Source organism: Berghia stephanieae, chromosome 1 (assembly GCF_034508935.2).
Source record: "Berghia stephanieae isolate SIO BIC M18660-M18661 chromosome 1, UCSD_Bste_1.3, whole genome shotgun sequence".
Classification (NCBI taxonomy): Eukaryota; Metazoa; Mollusca; class Gastropoda; order Nudibranchia; family Aeolidiidae; genus Berghia; species Berghia stephanieae.
The window spans coordinates 76,687,395-76,710,376 of record NC_088360.1 but is presented as its reverse complement, the minus strand read 5'-3'; the positions used below and the strand labels follow the sequence as shown (position 1 = coordinate 76,710,376).

Here is a 22,982-nt window from a genome sequence, read left to right as displayed (position 1 = left end):
GTTTGACCATGGGCAAGTCAATTTTCATCCTCTCTTATTGTATGCTCAATTTTTTTATTTTTAAAAATCTGTTTCGTAGCAATCTGGCGTGAATTAGATGCATTGGCTGGGAGGCTGACTGGCCCAAGTTAGGCGCTGAGGGTTGGATTGGTAGCTGAAGGCAGTGATAAGTATATGCTGCATGGTTCTTTGGGAGGTCTGTTCATTGGGTAGATGATCTTGTAACATATTGAGTCGTTTTTCACACACCGATTCTTTTTTACTCACACAGAGATCCTTGCTCACATAGTTATCCCGCTAATATAATATGATTAAATGCTGGTCACAGAAGTCTAGACTCCATCTTGAGCTATAGTGAGAGAGAATGAATGAAGATGGCTGGGGTGGTCTTTTTACCTAAAAAGAAGCGGAGTTCTAGTTTGGGCTTGAACCAGTCAGATCCACAATTTAAAGACTCTCATTAGACTGACCATTCAGAGATGTGCGACTAGCCAGGTCATAAGTGTAATAATATTAGGTCGATAATAGATAGCCGGTTAATGTTAGAGTGGTTAATAGCCTGTGTCAGGGGATTGGTCGGCGACGTAGCTTTTATATCAGTAACTGTTGACCACTGGCTGCGAAGACCTGTTAATTTCAAGTTTGTTTGGGAAAGTTTCCTTCCTTTGCTCTTGGCAATGTATGTAGTGATATTATATTATGCTGTTTGTACTGTGAGAAAAGTATGTGCGGCTTGACCCACTAAAACATACTTTATCCAGGGCACGTTTTCATGAACGAGGACTAGATTTAGTAATTTACTTGTCTAGTAAACGACTAGCTAGTCTTAAGCCCAAGCGAAGCAAGTGTCTAAAAAATCGGATTTCATGAAAGCTTTCTAGTCTCGGACTAGCTAGTCTCTTGCCTAGAAGTGAGTGTTATAAGGACGGTGACTAAGTTGGCTATTTTGTGCGTGTAACATTACCTCTCTACTACACGAAGGCAGTAAAATACACCCGCTTCATACTTACAATGCAAAAGATTTCCAAAGATGAAATTAGCAACACACGTGATATTGACTGCCGACTGTTATAGACTGCAATGATGTCCATCGTCGACTGTCAATTCTATATTTAGGTCAATAGCAGTTTCATTGGGACGACGAACACCGAGTTGAAATTGAACAAAATTGAAGAAATTGAACAAAAAAATAAATTAATAAAAATAATAATAAAAAAAATAAAAAAACAACCCCCCCCCCCAAAAATAAAAAAAATTTTTTAAAATAAAAATTACACAAAAGAGAACGTGTGTTCTGATTAATCACATTAATTCAGTCAAATTGCAACGTCAACAGAATAACTTGTCTCCACTATACTTTCTAATCATTTTTTTTTTTTGGCTGTTCTTTGACGCAAACCCTTTGATTTCGGAGTCTTTCGTTCACTCTCAACTCATGAGCCTATAGATTCATTTTCTTAAAAGCTTTTACTCACAAAAATGTGTACCTTCGACGATCTGCACTTATCTTATAGTGTTTTTTTTTTTTTAAGCCAGTGTCAATGGCAACAGGACACTTTTTGCCTCTGCTATTCGTAACCGACGTATTTTCTTTCCGAATCGAAGCGCACTCAATCTAAAAATAGCTTCTAACTTGTTGATGCCACGAGGTCTCCTAGTAACTAGACTCAAACTAAAGCGCGAAGTCTTGCCTCGGCAAATGACTAAAACTTGGCCAAACTTAGTCCGAAGGTGCCGTGATTTTAGTCACGGACTTGCCTAGTCAGCTCACATGAAATCCGATTTTTCAAGTCATTTACTAAAGTCAGAGATAGAGACCAAGCGCTAGTCCGCGTTCATGAAAACGGTCCCAGATGTAAATGTGCCTAAATACATTATATGTTATGATTAAAATTGATGAGAATAATCTGTACCCTGTATTTTTTTTCCAGTATTTGTTTTTGCTTTTTGATTTCTTTTCTTTTCTTTTTGTTTTTGTTTAAAAGCCCTATTACTCTTATCTCACGTGGTCTTGATGCCCCGGGCATATCGATGAGGCGAGTTAATGGGTGCTACTCATATTCGATACGTTCAAGCGGAGGGTTGGGTGGCGGGCGGGTGGCAAGAGTGTGAGCATCGATCTAGCCGTAATTTCAGCTATCAATCCGAATACATAATCACAGTGTTTTTCTGATCAATATAATTCTTTTCCATTACAAAGTTGTGGCTAAAAGGTCTGGGCGTTACTTTTCAAATTTCATATTTGATATAAGATAATACGGTCCATCATAATAATAACTAAGGATTTTCTGCAAAAATTTGAAATGGCTCCCATTTCTGAAACAATAAAATAAGGAAGATGGAGATAAATTGACCATGTTTGCCGGATGAAGGGGGGAGCAATTCCAAAAACAGCACTTGGATTGACATCGCATGGAAATCGCAATAGGGGGAAGCCACTGAAGTCTGAAGACATGGAGAAGATTGATAGAAAGAGAGATGACATCCTTTGGTTGGACCTGGGGGGAAAGCCGGGGTGGGGGGGTCGAAAGCTAATATAGGACAGAAGTCAATAGCGCTCCAATCTGTCGGCCTTAAGTGGAGGGGCGACACCTGAAATATCGATTTTTGGGTCAAAATATAAAATTTCAGTTTTTTATTTATTATAAAAGAACAATCATTTTTTCACATATTTTCAGCACTGAGAAGGTCATTTGGATAATATAAGTTTGTAAATCGTCTTTCATAAACATGGAAGTCGACATGAAAATACCAAACTTTTCAATTTTTTGTGAGAATTCAACTGAAAATAATAGAGCTGAAAAGCATTATAATACATATCGATGTTGTAGATTTTGATATCGATAGTTTAGTCTACTCTTTGCCCATCTAGTTGACACGGTTTCAGTCTCATAAATATCACAATATGGGCAGGGGAGGAGTTAGAAACTGTTAGTCGCGAACAAAGATTGTGTGTCAAACAGCTGATAAGAGGTCAAGTTGTCAGGTAAATACAACGTGATCACGAATGGTGCGATCTGATTGGCTGACCTTGTTCTCGACCTCCGACTCCGCGCCAGGGATTGGATGTTGAGTCAGGGTGAAAGTTCGCATCTATTACTATTACTTTTACTACGATTTGTTTACATTCCGATTGATCAATTGTTTTATCAAATTTTGACATGTATTCACGTTAATTATCTCTAAATATTTCCATTTTTTACTGGATTATTATAAATATACCTAAAGTGACCAAAAAATCCAAACGTTGGCAACAGTTATTTGCTACAAAAGCCAAGAAAGCAAGAAAGTTATGATGGCTCATGGTTGATCCGTGGCCACAAATCTTTGATTGGAATTGGGTGTGTGATAGTAGTATTATGATAAAGCGATTCCAAGCAATGCCGCAGCGGAAAGAAATGAGATGAGCTATTCTTGCTGGTCTTTACCACGGTTATTCCACCAATGACTTCCCTCAACATAGGTATTGTCCTCCTGAACAGGACTCCAGATGCTTTTATAATAATATATAGTGCTGCCCATGTGTATCCTGTTGACACAAGCAGCGTGTACATACACCTTTGAATTTTGATTTGCTTCATGAGCACTTGAAGCCTGTATATGATTTGTTGAAGTGTTGTGAGATGAAGACAACCCAAAATCCAAACGAAAGGTTTCATAATTCTGTTTGGTCAAGATGCCATAAAACATACTTCCATTCCCTGAAAAAAAGTTGAGTTTGGTGCAGAGCATAATTTTGGTCCAACAGAAATAACATCCCTGAAAGTGTCTTTGAGCATTGGTGGACTGGGAGAACACTCCCAGATGTTGAGTCAGGAAGCAGAGTCAAAAAGACTTGACCAAAGCATAAGGGTTGCTCAACATAAAGAGAAAGAAAGACGTAAAATAAAAGCTCAGGCCCGTGAAAAAGCCCAGAAGGAGGCAGAAAAAGAACACGGGGGACCCTCATACGGTGCTGGTATGTTTTGAGCTGGTTGTACCGTTTTGTCTTATTATTTTCATTCATTGTTATCTTTGATCTCGTTTTTCTCAAAATGACATTTTTTAACACTCTTTTTTATCTTATTTTGTCATTTATCAATCAATTTGTTTAAAACTTTGCATGTCTAGAGCTATAGTAATTATCTAAAATCATACAGAAGGAATTTTAAATATCTTTATTATTTTTTTAAAAATTGACATTTTTATGTCAAAAAACATGATTTTTATCATACCGAAAAATTATTTTTTTTTAAAAATTTATAAATAAAAATCTATTAAAAATATTTAAAAAATGCTCTGTATTTTTTTTTTATAATATACAAAAATACAACCATGCAAAATTTCAAGAAAATTCCATGGAAACTTATTGAGAAAGTAACTTTTAAAAATAGCACCAAGAGAAGAGTAAAATCCAAGATGGCGGCCGTCACCATGGCAACCGGACACGCCCACCGAAATAAATCACATGGTTCGAATCCATTGGTCATAGGCGATGTCCCAATATAAAAAGATATTGGATATAGCCATTATTCTTGAAAATAGTTTCAGGTGTCGCCCCTCGCCTTAAGTGTTAATGAAACACCACAGAGGATAAAGTAAGTAAGTTAGTAAGTAAGAAAGTAAGTAGGCAATGCGGGGTGCAAGAAACCAAATGGTAACCCAAATCACAAAACATTTATCATTTTATTCACAACTCGGTGTTGGGCAACCCGATGCTTTACAAGATTGATTGCTCGCATTGGATTGGTAATGACAGGGATTCAGAAAAGTGAGTGGAGCAGGCACTTATGTTGATGATAACAAGAAATGAAATGAGTAGGAAAGTGCCAGAAGACAATAGAGAATAAAAACTTCGCGGCGATGGGGGCTCGAACCCACTACCATAACTGTTACAACTCCGCATGGCCTCGAGAGGGTCGCGCTTAAGTCGTAGCCATCTACCACTCAAAAAAAAAAGGGGGTATCAAGTATTGTGTCTATCTCTTGAACCGCTCTCCCAACCTCTTGAGGTCATGAGTTCAACACATAGACACAGAAAGGGTAGAGTCAAAGTAAACACCCAGATTTCTAGCTCTGTCAGTAAAATGGACTTTTTCGTTTTCAATTGGAATATATTTTTATACTCACTTTTATTATTTATTTTTTAGGATCACAAAAAAGAACTTCCGTTTTTTCTTCATATTGACTCTAATTATTGTCATCCAGTTTTTCACATCTACTTCTATACAAATTTCCAGGTTTTAAATTAACGAATCTAAATCAGACGGATGAACAAAGCTATACACCTGGGTGTCGTCAGCGTACACGTGGTAGATGGCCTCATGCTTTCTTATTATTCCTCCCAGTGGTTGTGTATAGAGAGTTTAAAGGAGAAGGCCTAAAACGGAACCTTGGGGTACTCCATAATTTAATGTTTATGGGTTAGATTTTATGTTGTCTATCGGGACTGATTGTGTACGTCCGTCAAAGTAAGACTTAAACCATTCTAAGGTGTTCTGTTACCTGATACTTCAGATGTAATTAATATGGAATGATCTATGGTGTTAAAGGCTGCGCTTAGATCTAACAGTGCTTAGATGGAGATTTTTCCAGCATCAGCAGCACAAAAAAAGATCATCTTTATTGGTTGCTCTACACTGATTTGTTGGGTTTTTTTACGCGGTTTTTATTCCATCTGTCGAAGGTTAATCGGTTGAAAACTCCCAATCCTAATAAATATGTATCATGACAAAAAACAAAAAAAGGATAGTAACGGGTAATGACATGAAGTCCTTGTCAGACAAGTTCAAATCATCAACCATTTGTATTGGCAGATTGTAGTAAAGAAATCGTCTGGGTTGATACTGGAGAGAAATAAATGGGAACATTCTGTCGTCAAACATGAATTCAGATCATCTCAAATCATTGATTTGTAAACAAGAGATAAAAATAAGCTTGGGTTGTTTCTGACCAATCTTGATCACTCGCGGCGAGGTTATCCCAGGATACTTTTTCTTTAATTGAGTCCAAAAGGCAATGTACCAGAAACTACCAAAAAGGACAGTATATATTTGTGGAAGAGAGCAAACTTAAACTCCTTGTATAATGACAAGAACAACTCAAAACATTTCCAAGTCATTGGTCTTACCACCATAATGCGCCAGTAAATACTTTGTGGCATATACTAAAATATACGTATGGCTGGCTGTGAAATAATGGTGAGACAATTTACATTGAAACAAGATCGAAGCTCACGAAAAAAAAAAAAAAAAAAACATGTTTTCCTCATGACAAGACAAAGATAAACAAAAATGATCCATCATAGATCAAGTTCACAAAGTCACAGGGTAAGGATAAACATGAGAGGATGGAAGAGGTTGTATGGCTGTGGAGAGATGAAGAATCAATCGGCTCGGGAGATGGGGGTGGCAATATTCCATCGCCTTAAGAGGGATCCTACCCACCACTATTTTTTATTGTATATTTTTAAAAAAGAAAAGAAAAGAAAAGAATGTACACTTTTTTAAAGATCAGTCATTTATTCATCAAATAAAAATTTTCATCAAACATAATTGATGTGGAAATGGAGGGTGCAAAATATAGTTGTTATTAAATTAAAAAATATATAAATCATATGAAGAGATTACAATAAAAATATATAACTTCTAAAAATTTGGTGGAATAATGTTGTATATAAAAGACACCTTCACCCTGTACACCAGCGCTCAAAAACTAAAATATTCATAAGACAAAGTTGTACAAAATGAATATCTTACAATTGATAAATTGTTTGATAATTAGCTCACATGGCGTTTTGCAGTCATCAAATAACAGGTACAAATCATGGTCTGAAGTTGTTCGAAGTTTATACAAAAAGGATTGTGACTACATTATGAGTTTGAATTCAAACTAAAACTTTCGTTTAAATTCTCATTAATCCAAGCATTGATTAAGAATCAGCCTTTAGGATCTCAACATATTGCAAGTACAAATGTCATTGTTAGATATAGGCACATTTTTCTTTTGTGATGTAACATAACTATAAATATATATCATATATATTTATTTCCCCATTATTTTGGAGACTGGGTACAATGTGCAGTGAGGCACAATAATTTTTAAACTCTTAAATTATCATTTCTAGAATCTCAAACACATTCTATTCTCTGTTCAATACACATTTTTGAGTCAAATACAAACATTTCTCAAATTTAAAAACCTAAGAAAATGTTGGTGATGTAATTCTATTGGAACAAAATCGATAAATTGCATTAGACTTTTTATAGCAAAGATGTCAATTTCAGCTGATAGATTTTATATTCTCAACAGTAGAGTCAAGAGGTAAATGTTCCTTTGTGGAAACGCCAAATTGAGAGATCATTTAAGTTTGAATTTACGAAAATCAAATAACAATAATTTCTCGTCTTTCAATTTATAGAAATGGTTAATAACTTGGGCAAGCCTTGACGTGCTCCAAAAATTTGTTGTGCTGCAGTAAACTTTTTATCAGAGTTACAAATTTTCTCCCACAATATGGGATGGATAGTTAATCATGAAAGACCAATGAGTACATTCTTTACAAATCCTCAAGACAATATATAAATAAATATATACCATTGAAATATTTTATAACTTACAACCATGACTTATCAAATATCAAAAGGACATGAAAAGAAATAAATTGAATCGTGAGAAAATAAAACAAATCATAATCTTTGGCTCAGTATGGACTATCTACATTAAATGAGATGAGAGTAGAGTAGATCAGCTGTAGAATCAAAATAAGCACACTCAATAAATATAGTCAAAGGTTAAAAAAAAAAAAAATACAGATAGACTGCACACACATTATACCATGTGACACACATACAAACTGGCCAAGATATACATTAAAAACTTAGGCAGTTTTAGTCTTGTGAAATTTCACAACATCATAGGGCAGCTTTGGGCAAAACGTTTTAGCAAATTTCATGGGCTTTTTTTATACATCATACAATGCCCATTTACACAAACGGACCAAATTTTATTTGATGAAAACATGTTTGCAAATTAATCTCACATGTTTGATAAATATTATATCCTGATTGTGTTAGCGGCAGTAGTGTAGTAAGTAGTACATGGTGTTGGTTGTGACCTTGTGTGTCTGTAGGAAGTGGTGTTCGCATGATGTTATTTTTCTGTGCATGGATGGGTATATGCTTGTGATGTGCATGTAAATTGTGTATGTCATGTCTCTGTATAGTGTTTGATACTTCGTTGTAAGGCACTTTTTAATTGTAAGCTTGTTATAATTACTATTTTGTTAACTGTTAACAATACATGCACCATCTGTCATTTGTTTTTCAAAGGTAACCATTTTATACTTGCATTTCTTTGATACATATTGAGATTCAAAATGTCTGACCTTTACAATGTCAGTTTGTTTTAAAATTTTAAAAAATTAACTCATTTTACACATTCTAATCTTTATGCATATTGTAAAAATGGGCGATAATCATGTTTCTACTAAAATTTCTATACTGTTTGCGTAATAGTAATAGGCTAGACATGTGGCATGTTGAGTTGCATTAAAAATTGGGTTTCCCACCATAACTGTCCACTGTCTTTTTTTTGGGGGGGGGGGGGGGGGGGGGGTGTTTGTCACACAGTACATTAAGTACCAGGTATTATCCAAATTTATTTTAAAAGGACAAGACTCTTTTTCATCATCAGCCTATTGGGTGTCTTTACATTTTAAAAATAAGCACAAACTTGACAAGTTGTACTGTAGCATATTGGGAACTGATATAATTTGTTGTTCTGATATAACTCACACACACACACATTCTCTCTCTCTCACACACACACACACACACACACACATTTTCTCTCTCTCTCTCACACACACACACACACACGCATATTCTCTCTCTCTCACAAACACACATATTCTCTCCCAAGTATGAGAATTTTTGACAAATTGGGGGTTATATGTGAGTTTAAAAGTTTCCAACAAAAATGAAAAAAGATATTTTGTCATTGAAAGAGAAGGCACATAAGGAAATATACAAATAGTTATTAAATGAATATCAGTCTGGGTAGCAGAAAAAAAAAAATAGAACAACAGAGTCTCAAAAGTAAAAGAATTTGAGGATAGTTTTTACTATATATATTTCAAGAAAAAAGTTTTGACCCGGAACTTCAAGTATATTTTTCGTCCAGGACAAAATAGGCGTTTTAGAAGAAAAAAAAATCCAATAAATTGGAAATGATAACTATTATAATGATAGTGACCAGCATTATAATATGACATGATTTCGTTCCATCGTTCCATATTGTTCAATTATCATCTGTAAAAATCAATTGATATTCTTGACAAAATTTTTCATGAATTTGAAGAACGTATACAGCTGAAGTGATACAAAACATGACAGAGATTCGATGTAACTGGCTTTGTACCCAACAAAATATAGAAGCAATTAATTATAGTTAAATCAGTAAAAAGAAAAATGATTTAAAAAAAAAAGGTTTTCTAACCACCACATAATTATCTATGTTGCTTAATTATTTTGGGAAAAGTGGAGAGTGGTAGAGCCTGCCTGAAGCCTGGGATCGTAAAAATACTAACGAAAAGGTGAAAATGGAAAAACTTCGGATGGGAACAATGGATGTTTTGAGTAAGACCCTTTGTTAGCAAAACAATTTACAAATAAATGTGCCACGCAAAAATTTCATTCATAGCATCAAAGAATACAGACACTACAACTCTTGCATTTTGTTTTATTTTTTTTTCAACGTTCCTTTGTTTATTGTTTTACTGATGAAGGGTTTATAGCCGAAACATCCATTGCCTGTAGTGTTCCCAATTGAAACCTTTCCATCCTCACCTTTTCATTGGTATTTTGGGGAATCCGATGGCTTTGAATGGAAGAGTACTCGGCACTGATGGATAGTTGACTGGCTCAGTGTAGCAAGTGGTTTTAACTGTCTGTTGTAAAAACCTGGATAAACTCCAGCTCTAAAAAAAACAAACTATGAATTGATTCTATGCATTTAGGTAAAATACTCACGAATTCACCAGCTGAGTACCAACACACAAAACTATGTGTAACCTCGAATGTATATTTTCTGATTGATAGAATTTGTGAGAACTAATCATTAAAATGGCTGTATAAAACAATAACAAAGAGCTGAGTGATGCCAATTTTGTTTCATCTATATCTGTAGTTTCATTAAAAGAATCATGTGATTACTAATCTTAGTTTATTCTGCCTCTTCCTTTCTTTTCAAGCAGCATAATTATATAATGAACCAATGCTTTATTTAGCACTTTCATGGACCAAGCATCTTAATTTGAAATTATGTCTGGAGAGCATTATAATTTAAATACTGATTCAAATAAATATGAATTCAATGAGGTGAATAAATTGCTTATTCACAGGAGACACCATACACAAAGCACCCCCCCCCCCCCCCATGATGGGACAACATACATTTAAAACATAGGACAAGACAAGACAAGCTGCTTGTCAAGGCAATGCTGTTTTTCACCAGTTTATAGGCTTGCAGGAATAGCATCGCCACATATCCGGAGGGAAACACACACTAAAATACAAAAATACAAACCAGAAAGTGTACTCATACACCCTCTCTGTGACCATGCCATCCCAATCAAAAGACTAAAATCAAAGACTAGTTTTATGCTATCTGAGAGTATTCATCCCAAGCGTGCAGCCACGTACAGAGTCCATACCTGGAGAGAATGGGACAGCTACAATAATGACGCCATCCACAGCCTGACGGAAAACCTCCAATGTGGAACAAAATTATCCAGAAGAGTTTTGTTGACACTCAACTGGGCAAGAACTAAAGCGGGGAAGACCAGGCAGAACATGTTACAGTGGCGACTTTCCACAAGAGTCAGTGTATGTATGGAACCCAATGCAGACTATGGAATACATTCTCTTGGTATGTAGCTTGGGATGGACATGCACTCAAACTGACTTAAGAACCTGCAGCACAGAGTCTATGAAATGGATTGAGCACTAGTGTGAAACGATATGATGATGATCAGAGGACCTCTAACTTTTAAATCCATCGCCAACAGGACATGCAAAATATGTGAAAAATATTTTTTTTGAGGACATGACATCAGCCAAAAACTTCAGACCTAATTTAGGTCCAGTTACGAGTCCCAGACCATACCTCTACAAGGAGGAACCCCCCATAAATTATGTTGTTCCGATCATTTATATTTTGAACTCAATTTCCTGTGACTGAATCGTCCCAACATAACAACAAATTGAGGTAGGTCACATATTTTTCCTGGCTGCATTTTGTTTAAGAAAATTTTAATAGGAGAGACTGGATAAAAACTTTTTAAAAATGACATGTTACAAAACGACATGAATGTCATAAAACATATTGCTGGTTAACTTGTTGCACACACACAAAAAAGTATTAATTTCTTGACAAAAGTCATCATAAAACAAAAGACTACATTGGTTTAGCTGACTGTAAAAAGAGCGGTTTACTGTTTATAAAAGGAATTTTAAAATGTTGATTTCAAACCCTTATCACAGCAATCTTATAACTAACATGAGTAAAATAACTTATAACTAATATAAGTGAAATAATGAGAAAAATTGTAACTTTTGACAACACAAAATAATTACATAAAATTGAGCCATGGTTTAACCTTTTACATTATTGTAAAGTTGTGAGATTGGTCGTACAAAAAAACCTCCATTAATAATAAAAACAAATTAACTAACAACAATTCCAGTTTTTCTTCTCCTGCGTAGAACCTTGTTCACCTGAGGGAAATGATTGAAGGTCCACTGAAACACTGGGTTCATTTGTTACAAGCCTCTGTGAATCCTTATTGAAAATCACTCTGCATAAATCTTGAAATGGCTGGTTTAAAAGAGAAAAACAAATGTTAGGCTGATCTATTTGAATTATGTATAATCAAACCATATTGATTTTCAAGTTCATTCTTTCACTCTGAAAAGGGATGATATCCTATGCCCAGTAGTAGTGTAAAAAAGTGTATTGGTCATCGTTAGGACAGCTATTTTGGTAGGCAATACTGTAGTAAAAGAAAGTAGTTTTGCCACACCATTATAGAAAGTGACTTTTACTATTTTCTTATATGTACTAACATTTCGTCAGTCTGACTGCAAGTTTTTATGGTTCAGCTGTAATATGATCTTGCGGCCCTATGTTCCATAAGGAATCATGAGGCTTAAGTAAATTAAAGTACTATGATCAGTTGTTTTAATATCAATACTCTTATGGGTCTGACCTACCTTACTCTCAGTATCTTACATAATGTCATTATCATTATCATCTGTGGAGAACTATTTTGTTTTCAAGTGGTATAAAATGACATAAATTGAGTCTTGGTATGAAATCGCATCATGCAGCAGTTTCGATCTAATTCTACAGGTTTATATGAAACCATTTTCCTCCACATTTGGCTATAGGTTGTTACAAATGATCGATCAACCAAATCAGGTTCAAATGCTTTGAATTTATATACAAGATCATTCTCATAACTTCTGTCAAGTCATTGAAACATGAGATTTTATATATCACAATATATACTAAATTTGCCCAAAGCACTTTATAAAGGATCTTAAGTCAACAGCAATACATAGGATGGGACATGATGGATGTGAGTTGCTATTGCCTTTTTTTAACATTGGTTGTTCATTTTACACCAGAGTATGGTGAGTAACAAGCCTTTTTTTACATGGACTCAACTTCAAGCCACCCACAACAGGACTCCAACCTGGGACTCACAGGTCAGAACTCGAGTGTCATACCACTAGATCATAGAGGAAAAATGATAATATATATAAACAAATTACCTTCTCTAGATTTATAGATGCTTTTGCACTGCATTCATAAAACAAAACACCATTTTCTGAGGCAAACTGTAAAATAAAATAAAATGAAAACAGATTAGACATTGAAAATGTGTTTCATAAGAATAACATCAAACATTTCACTTGCTTAAATATATAGCAACATGAATATTTGTCTTATCACAGACTAGGTTTATTTTAAAGAGTTTCACAACACTCACGACATTTTCAGACCATTTTAACATGACTTAAAAGGGCCTGATGGGTTCAGGCAAAATATAATGAGTAGAGTTAAAATAAGCTTAAGATCACTCAAGAAGGACACTGCTGTTTATTTCTTCATAAAATCGGATCACTTAGTTATACTGCTGGAACCCTGCTATTTTAAAATATTTTTGTTGTTTTGCGGACAATAAAAAATTAAAATCTTTAAAATCAGACGTTGGATTCCGAAACTAATTAATGCTTTGTCCAGTCTTAATATTATTACACACAGTAAAACATTCATTTTCTGATTCAACACATTTTAACAACGTTTTTAATGGTCATAAATGTAATGGGCTGGACATCTGGTATGTTTCTCTTTATTTGTATTTTGTATTGTATTTAAAAGATATGGAGATAAGTTGATTAAACAATTTAACACACTCCTGAAGAACATATAAAGCAATATATATTGTGTGTAGGTTTTACTTCACTATTACAAATAGAAACAAAACCATCGTCATTACACCAAACAACAACACCATCACAGTGGCGTAGTAGATAATAGAAGCAATGAATATGGTAGAAAAAGGCATCTCTCTCTCTCTCTCTCTCTCTCTCTCCCCTTCTCTCTCTCTCTCTCTCACACACACACACACACACAAACATGCATACATACACACATACATCCTGCATATATACACACATACAAACGTAAAAGACAGGCTAAGAGAAATGCATCACAGTCACACTACACCTAGTTCATATCACTGACAACAACGATATAACATCAACAGTTAGTACAGATAGTATTCCACAAAGGCAATTTGACTGGGGAAAATAAGAAGAGGGCGGAGGGGGGGGGGGGGGGTTACTCAAACATAGCCAAGATAGAGAAAATAACAGTGGCCCCTCCTTGGAATTAAGAGACATTCAGACAATATTCACATTGTACAAGTAGTGCAGCCGGTCAATAAAACCTTCCCACAACAATCAACAGAGACATGAATGAAACAAACCTATTCATTTCATATTTCTTAAATCAGTAACAGATGTGTATTTAAGAACTATTATTGTAGGGCTACTTGCAGAGTGTATATATATATTCCTGTACTACAATAAGTATGACTTCTTCACTCCTTTACCATATTCGTGGGAACGTTTAATGATAAAACTGTAGAATTGGTGTTGTAGAGTGTTCCATGGTCAGTGGGAGTCCAGGAAATGATTATGACATTGTTTACATTGTGTAACTGGTCCAAATTCATCACCCACGATAGCATGGACATCTCATAGACTGCTAGATATTCCCAGTGAAATTTGATACCCCACCCCTACACTTGTTACATATTTGTTGAACTGAATTAACATTAGTGCAACAGAAAGTAGACAGTTTGTACTATGTACTAGTGGGAATAATAATAAACTGCAACGTCTGATTGTTGTTGTAGGGATTCCAGAAATATTTGATTTAAATGATAAATGTAGTGAAAATGTGAGTCTACTTTGCTGTCTTCCTGAGAAAGAAATATACTGATGATATCTATGATATTTAGTCCACTGTGTGAGGGGGATTTCAATCTATAACATGAGTGATATGGGTTTACATTTAAGATAATTGTCACTTGGCTATGCCATTATTTATCAGACCAATTAGACTACTCGCTTCACTGACTGCAGGCACGTGCCATACCAGAGCGCAGGTAAAGAGAAGGAGAGTAGTGACCTCTTGACCTAGCATCTCAACTAAGTGATCCGCTGGTAAACCACTGTGAGGAAAAAGACAAGGCGACTATTACAAACAGAGAATAGAAGTAAATCCAGGAGTTATTTACCTATGCATCTAGAAGTCACACCAATAAACAAATATAGAATATCCGGATAAAGAACATTTCTGAAATGCTTGGTGAAAAATATTAAGATAATGATAAACTATAAAGACATGATTTTCAACGGCAGCAGGGGGATCATCTCACAAAGATAGAATGCACCAGGCAGGGTCTGTGAGAAATTCAATTGTCTCATTCCAGAACAAGACACAAGGCTAAATAGAATGACAAAAATAAGAGGATAAAACAGCTAGTATGAGTATAGAATGGTTGGAAATCCAACCAACTGAGGTTGCCAACTTTCCTTAACGTTATGGGTAATTGCATTCATGGTACAATTTTGATATGTATGATATTCAGACAATCAAAGTAGTGTCTAAAATCTGTAGTCAAAACCTTAAAAACATTTTTTTACCTGTTGAGCTGTAGCCATTGGAACTTGTCTCTTCTCCCCCAAGTCACACTTATTACCGATCATAATGATAGCTGTGTTTTTTTTAGTAAACTGTGGAGTTTAAATGTGTAAAACAATAGTCAGTATACAATATAACATCATGACAATCAAATTACCAGCTACCTATCACCATCATCATTACTGGCAATAGATGATAGTTTTGATGTCCTCAAAATTTCCCTCTTCATTTATTTAAGGGACTCAAATCAATGGCACTTCAAATCCACATTCAAGAGCTGTTGCTCTAGACCTACAGGCTCATATAGCCATTGTGTCCTTGGGTAAGGCGCTTAACACACATTACCTCTCTCAGAGCAAACATTCCAAATTTGGAAACATGCATTTGTACAGCAACCTGCACAAGGATGACTGAAAAAAATACAGTCAATTATCACTTAATGTCTTTAATTGAATACATTGCAAGCTTCTGAACCAGAGACTACTCATGTTCAGAGATAACGAAACAATACTGATTTAAAAACACAGAGAACAACAAGAAGAGGAAGGGCTAAATCTATTATCTGATAATGAATTGTAGATTGACAAAACTTTAACTGTTAGGACTATGTGGTAAAGACAGACTCTTCATCAAAATTAGCAAGACCTTTGCCTAGAGAATAAACACTTCAATTACACTCTATATACAGGAAATGAGTGTAATGCTATCACTTTAATATCAAAGGAGGAAATATAAATAGTACACATTTCTCTGGGATACACACTTCCTAAAATGTAATACTACAATAAAAACAAACTACCATTACCTGTTTCACATAAAGTAACCACTTGGCCAAAGATTCAAAAGAAGATCTGGAACAGATGTCATAAACCAGCACACAACCCTGTGAAAATTTTTCGTAAATACGATAAATATCAGTTATCAGTTTATCTTGACTATATGTTGTATAAAAAGGAAAAGTAATGAATTAAACCAAAGCAAATTATATAGACTCAAACAGTAAGATAAGAATTCTGAGAGAGCACAGCTTTAAAATTTAATAATACACATTAATCTTTTTTTTTAAATATACAAAAACTTAATTTTGGGATAGGACGGTCAAGCCTGCCTTACTTAAAGGTCACCTGTATTAAGTTCACAGCAATGTGAAACCTTGCATAATTTTTTCTAATCTCAAAGAAGCTATCTGTCATAGTCACTTTTCTATGTTATCTTAAGTGACTGTTGTAGACAGGTTTTACATTTTCCTTAATAAAAAGGAAGAGAATGAAGTCTATTGAGTATAATTTACATTTAAGCAATTGTTGTAGTTATAAGTGGTTGATGCTCACAATGATGCAAATCATCCAGAGAATGTCAATAATGTTCATATTGAATTATATAATTCATAGTCCTTTCAACAGTGTTGGTGGTAACAAAGAGTAAAAAAGAAGGAAAATTTTGAATGATTGCCTTTAAGCCCCATTTTTACTGTACTAACCCCCACCTTTAGAGCAATTGCAATGATAAACTATCATTGATACTCTCGCTAACTTCTGGAGAAGGAGACACTGCACACATTTGTTCAACCACACATCAAGTTTCTCACTACTGGAAATGAAATTTTTTAATAGGAGGAAATTCCATTTCTGGTTCCAAAATCGCAGATTTCCGCAGATCCGAGGAAAACCATCTGCACTGTTTCAAGTTAGCAAAAGTGATGATAAATTTTACCTGAGCCCTTGTGTAAAACTGTTTGGTGATGGCTTCAAAACGCTCCTGGCCTGCAGTATCCCAAATTTGCATTTTTACTATCCTTCCATCAACTTCCAAAGTTTTCATTTTGAAATCAACACCTGTGTGAAAAGTCAGAAGAAAAAAAAAAAGAAAAAGAATTTGTAAACAACGACCTTTTTTCCAAATGAAAAAAATAATGTTCTAAAACAACCATAGTACTGATTTGAAACATGATATACAGATATTTTTACCTTTCCTCTCATTCATCAAAATATCATAACCACATTATTTCACAAAAAAATATGCATCCAGTACAAAAAGGACGTCAACAGGTGATTGGAAATATGGTTCGATATGGCATGCTGGGGGAATAAATTAAACATTCTGAAACGCATTGAGCATGGTAAATCCGTGGAAGTACGCTATATAAATGTTCATATTTCATACTTATCTTTATAGTTGTAGCAAGGCCACAGAAAAAGTGCATTAGTTACTACTCATTGCAGTTGCATATTCACGCAGCATGTATTCAGGAAGGATCAGATCTCTAAACAAATTACCCAAATGTTGTGACGCTTTATAATTTATAGTTCTCGAAATAAAACGCTTTCAGCACGTTTAGTGGATATTGCACTATATAAAAGCTCAAGTTATTAAGTTAAGTTATGTTAAAATAAAAATGGATATGCACATCAACCTGAATTTCTTACCTTGACCCACCCAGCTTTAGTCCATACCCAATTGGCATGTTCCAAGCCAAAGCAATAAATTTAGATGCAAATGGCAAACCTGCACAATATGCAAATTTTCGATGCAAAAAAAAAAAAGGTTGACTCAGTTATGCTATTCATTCATACAATGAAGACAATAATAGTGGTGAACAACTGTTGACTGCATTGTTTGGGAATTTATAAATTCTTCTAGTCTTAAATAATAAGGGGGAAACAGGCTGTATTATATTTATATTGTATGCATCAATCTCCACGTGTGCAAGTTTGCAATTGTGATGGTTACTTGTAATATAGATTTTGTTTGGGGTTTCTTTAGATTAAGGAAGTGCCACTGACAAATGCATATTTATAATTCTTATGATTTCCTCATCATGCATCTTTGAAGTACTTGGAGAGCTTTTCACATTGCAGTTGATTGATTTCTGTCGAATGTCTTTTAAAAACAAACAAACAAAAAACAAAAAAATTTTCATTGAGCTTTTATAGAGCATAATATCGACTAAACTTGCTCAAAGTGCTTTACAAAGGGTCCCTGACCAACAGCAAGACAAAACATATAGAACAAGACATGATCCCGTTAGGAGATATTACAATTTTTTTTCCGACTGAGACAATGCTGTTAACAACCAGGTACTCATTTTACACCTGAGAATTGTGAGATAATGTGAATAAAGAGCATTTTCCAAGGACTCAACTATGCGCTGAGAGAGGCTCAAACCCAGGACCTTCTGGTCCGAAAGCGAGTGTCATTCCACATGACCACAGAGCCGCTCTTAAGTTTGTGGTAAACCTAGCTGTCCATCTCATAGGTGTTCTCATAAAGCTTTTTTTTTTTTTAATTTGTTTTTAGTTGCTGACAATCTTAATCTAACATTTAGATGAGAGTAAAAATTCATTTACTTTTTCAGAGTCCATTACAATTGAGATTATAGGTCTTGTTACAACGTTTTTGAGACATTTTCTAAACAAGTGGCATGGGATATAGATGAGACAATGTTGGGCTTTTAATAAAAGTAAAAGTTAAGATGAAAATTATTTTAAAAAAATTTATATCAGGCACTTAAATAGATATATAATCATAATTTATATTTTTTCAAATAGGAACCAAAAAGTAATGGTCTGTAGATTACATAATAAGAAAATGGCTTGATTTGTTGAAATACTTACCGATGGTTGTAATGTGATTTGTATGAAATTCTTTGCAGGCATACTGACATATAAGGCATGTTTTTCCAACTCCAGTGTCCCCAATTAGAAGAATGCGAAGCAATGAATCATATTGCTTTGCCATCACTGTAGAAGAATAAAGTTTTTAAAAAATCATGTTTGTTTTGTTTTTGTTTTTAAGGGTTTTACGGCGCTTGCAACACATTTAGGTTATATCAGCGCCAGTAAAAAGGAAGAAAATGGGATAGTAAAAAGTTCTAGAATTACAATTAAAGCAGCCAAGAGAAAGTAAGACAAAGGGGAACTGGGACCAAATAGGGATCAGATGTATATTCCAAGAGCATACCACCAATGTACTTAGTTTGAGATCACTTATAAGTCTCATCCGGACACGAGCACAAAATCCAACAAAGAGGAATACACTCAAATGCTTACATTATACATTTAAAATAACAAATATAACAATACATAACAGAGAGATGATTTACAAGGAAAAGAATATCATCTCCCAAAACAACTATGCATTTGACTGTTTCCCTCCCAGCCAGGGCCAGAACAAAACCAAGTAATCTCATTCCAAGACAAAGACAGAAAGCATGTTGGGAAACAGATATAAGGGGATAGAAGACACAATATGTACCTCCCTGCTTAAAAAGCATGGATATTTCAAGATTTTGAAACTTATAAAAAGTAAAAAAGCATTTTCTTCTGATGCATATTTTCATAATGATTTTTTTTTCCTTCATACACATAGACTTAGTCAGACTGAGCTTTCCTGTTAATGCATAATAGTGATGATATACTCTGTAACTCAGGGATCGTAAAACCAAAATTAAAGCTAAAAAAAAAGTTCTCTCATGTTAACAAATGATAATTTAAATTACTTATTTAAGTATACAAATGAGCTGAGAAAATAGGTTGGCAGATAGGCTTACTAGGAGCACATGGAAATTGACATGAGTGCAAAAGAGGTCACTAACATCGAATTAAGGAAATCTAGTCATAAAAAAATAAAAAAAAATAAAAACGAGCTTTTTTAGCTCAATATCCATTAAATGTGCACAAAGTGTTTCTACTTTTACAAGGCATCCCTGGCCAACAGCAACAATTAATATGCAGGATGAGACATGATGCCCATTGGGGGATATTACAATTTTTTCAAGGACAATGCTGTTAATGGCTATGTTCTCATTTTACACCTGAGTATGATGAGATATTAAGTAAAGATCCTTTTCTAAGGACTTAACTATGCAAGGATCAGGGCAGGCCTCTGACTCTGACCCAGGACCTTCTGATCCGAAGTGAATGTCATACCACTGGATCACATAATCGACGCCAATGGTGTATTCAATACAGCATTTCTTTCTGGTTCCTGGAATGAGTTGAGTTTGATTGAGGCTGAGGCTAAGGACTGGAGAGGCACTAGGCTAGGCTATTCATTCCGACTATTTGCCATTGGATTTTTTTTCATGACTTTTATTTCTTTTAAAGGGAGACTTGAACGTTCCTCAAAGTAGCTTTACTTTATTTTAACTGTGAATCTTTTGTCAGACGTTTATTTATCAAAATTGTCAATTTTTAGTAGTATTTTCAAAGCTGTATAGTAGAACAAACTTGCTTGATTGGTAAAAGTTTAAAATTTCCTAATATATGACCATTGCTTTTGGTTCTCTGCTGCCATTGTATTGAAAGGCAGTGAGAGCAGTCCTAGTGGGGTTGTTTTTTTTTTTTTTTTAATCTATTAGTACCACAGCCCAAGTTGGTATTGGGGACGCCGCTTAAACTTAATTCTTGTATTGCCAGTCACTAGTCACAAGTCTGGAAAATGCAGACTGGACAATGGTAAATCTGAAAAAAAACTGCTCAATTTCATGCCCGTCGCTTAATTGGGATGTTTTGTTCGGAACTGAGCCATCCCAATAAACTGGCTTGGACTTGGACTGTAATATTAGGGTTAGCTCGAGTCCCCACGTTTTTTTTTTTCGTTTATTTATTTTTTCTTTTTTCTATTATAGATCGTAGATAGTAATAACAGTCCTGAACGTTTTGTTGTTCCTATAATGGGTTAGTTTAAGGTATTAAGCTTTAATTTTTATTTTACTTTTAGGCATAACCGTTAAAGTTAACGGTATATTTCGGTTGTTCCTCTTGCCCTTGCTCGAGGATGAGGAATGTGCGGAAGGCCTCTTTTTGTCTTTACACAATGTTCTAGAATGTTATCTCTGTGGCCCATGCGGACATAGACTTGACTCGACGTTTATTGGACAGAAATTACATGAAAGCGTTTTGAAAATATTGAATCGAAAGAAGATGAAATAACAAAGGTGCAAGGCAAGTTGAAGTTGAGAAAGTTTATGTTCTGTTAGGCTAGGCGCAAGCCACCTGCCAAGATATAATTATTTTTTTACAGAAGTGATGATTGATTGAAATTGAAAAAACGACAACAAAAAATAAAAATAATAATAATCTACCTGACGGATGCATACGTATTGTTTATAACCTAGAGCATTCATGGATGAAATATGGAAAAGTTGAATAAGCTAAGACTTAGGAGCGCTGTTTATTCTTTGTTTACATTCCAGTTTGCAACAAGAAGTTGAGAGTTGAGAGTTTTTCTATCTAGGAGTTACCAAAAGCACATTCGTTTGAAAAATGCCAAACACCTTCGTAAAAATATTCGAGATTATGTCAAGCTGGTCACATGGTTTTAACATTATTAAAATAAATAGTATACGTTATTTTTCACTGTTTTCAGCAAGTTTAATGGATTAAAAAAGTACTTCATTGAGCGTCTTTTGATGCGTATTACAAAGAATTTCACAATTTGATTGACCTCAGAATAATTTCATAGCAATGCTAAAATGTTATAATCCTTGAAAGTTGAATAAAATGTAAAGGATAATAAATGAGAAATCTCGGAAATAAAAAATAGAGAGTAAATAAAGATTCATAACAGAGATACGATAAGCCACCTTTCATAATAATATGTAAATGCATTATCATGTTGTATTTAACTCATAGAATTAAACGAATTCCTTGATTTAACTAAGCTGATACAAGTCTCTTGGGTAGATTTGGTACCAAAAAAAGCAAACTGGCATGTATAGGACCGGAACTGGATGGATAACTTTTTTTTCTTTGGATTTTTGATCGCCTCATTTCAAGAGAGACTACTCATTATATACTTTGAATTGCAACATGTATTAAGTTGTTACTTCCCTTGTTAGTAATATGACGGACCAGAAAATAGGCCGAAACATGTACAGGTGTACCTACCTGCAATAACGAACCCTTGATGAGACGGAATGCCTTTAACCCCCCTCCCCAACCCCCAAAGCAAATTCCTCTATTATGACTCTGTATAACGGTACATCAAAATTCCGCTCCCGTTTGACAGCTCCGCATTATTGATCGCATAATCGCTAAATACCTTAAACCTTAACTTCGCCAAATAAATAATTTTCTCGATGGAATAGTTTGCCTATTGAGCGGGAGATGAGAAATACTTACTTCCTGACATCGGATCCAAATTTCACCCCTCTCAGTCGCGCGCTGTCTAAGCTAGCAATAAGAAAATAAAGTTTATGACCATAGCTAGCGCTTCTCGCTGTCTCAGATGCTGAGAAAGCAGCTGTTACTCATTACCTAATTATGACACTTGTAAATGGTAAATTGTCAGATAGGCATGGGAAAACAAGTCCCGCTGAGATGACGGTATATATATATATATATATATATATATATATATATATATATATATATATATATATATACATATATATATATATATATATATATATATATATATATATATATATATATATATATATATATATTGAATCGTGTTTGATACCAATATGGTACGGATAGTGCTCGACATGTCCTGACGATGGCTAAAAGGCCTGAAACATTGATGTAGACTGACTCCAACATTGTGGTAAATATTAAAATAATATATAATAACAATAATGATAATAATAATAATAATAATAATAATAATAATAATAATAATAATAATAATAATAATAATAATAATAGTGCGCCAAACATCCCTTCATCCGGAGGGCTCTGGGCGCATCAAGCCTTAGTCTTCATACTGATTGCTATGCA

The 22,982-nt window shown here is 34.6% G+C and overlaps 1 protein-coding gene across 2 annotated transcripts; it reads right to left on the bottom strand.

Moving 5' to 3' along the window:
* Positions 1-6,480: 6,480 nt before the first annotated feature.
* Positions 6,481-21,953, bottom strand: LOC144957463 (ras-related protein Rab-13-like). Of its 2 annotated transcripts, none has more exons than XM_078888756.1 (7): positions 21,344-21,472; positions 18,873-18,998; positions 16,972-17,093; positions 16,064-16,141; positions 15,261-15,350; positions 12,816-12,881; positions 6,481-11,856 (listed from the first exon to the last, which is right to left on the bottom strand). In XM_078888756.1, the coding sequence occupies exons 1-7, from the start codon at positions 21,354-21,356 to the stop codon at positions 11,710-11,712; spliced, it is 642 nt and encodes a 213-aa protein (XP_078744882.1). In that variant the 5' UTR covers positions 21,357-21,472; the 3' UTR covers positions 6,481-11,709. The 2 variants fall into 2 exon arrangements, with proteins under 2 accessions (XP_078744882.1, XP_078744873.1); XM_078888747.1 differs by lacking the exon at positions 21,344-21,472 and adding an exon at positions 21,845-21,953 and having other exon boundaries at positions 11,575-11,856.
* Between the last annotated feature and the right edge of the window lie 1,029 nt (positions 21,954-22,982).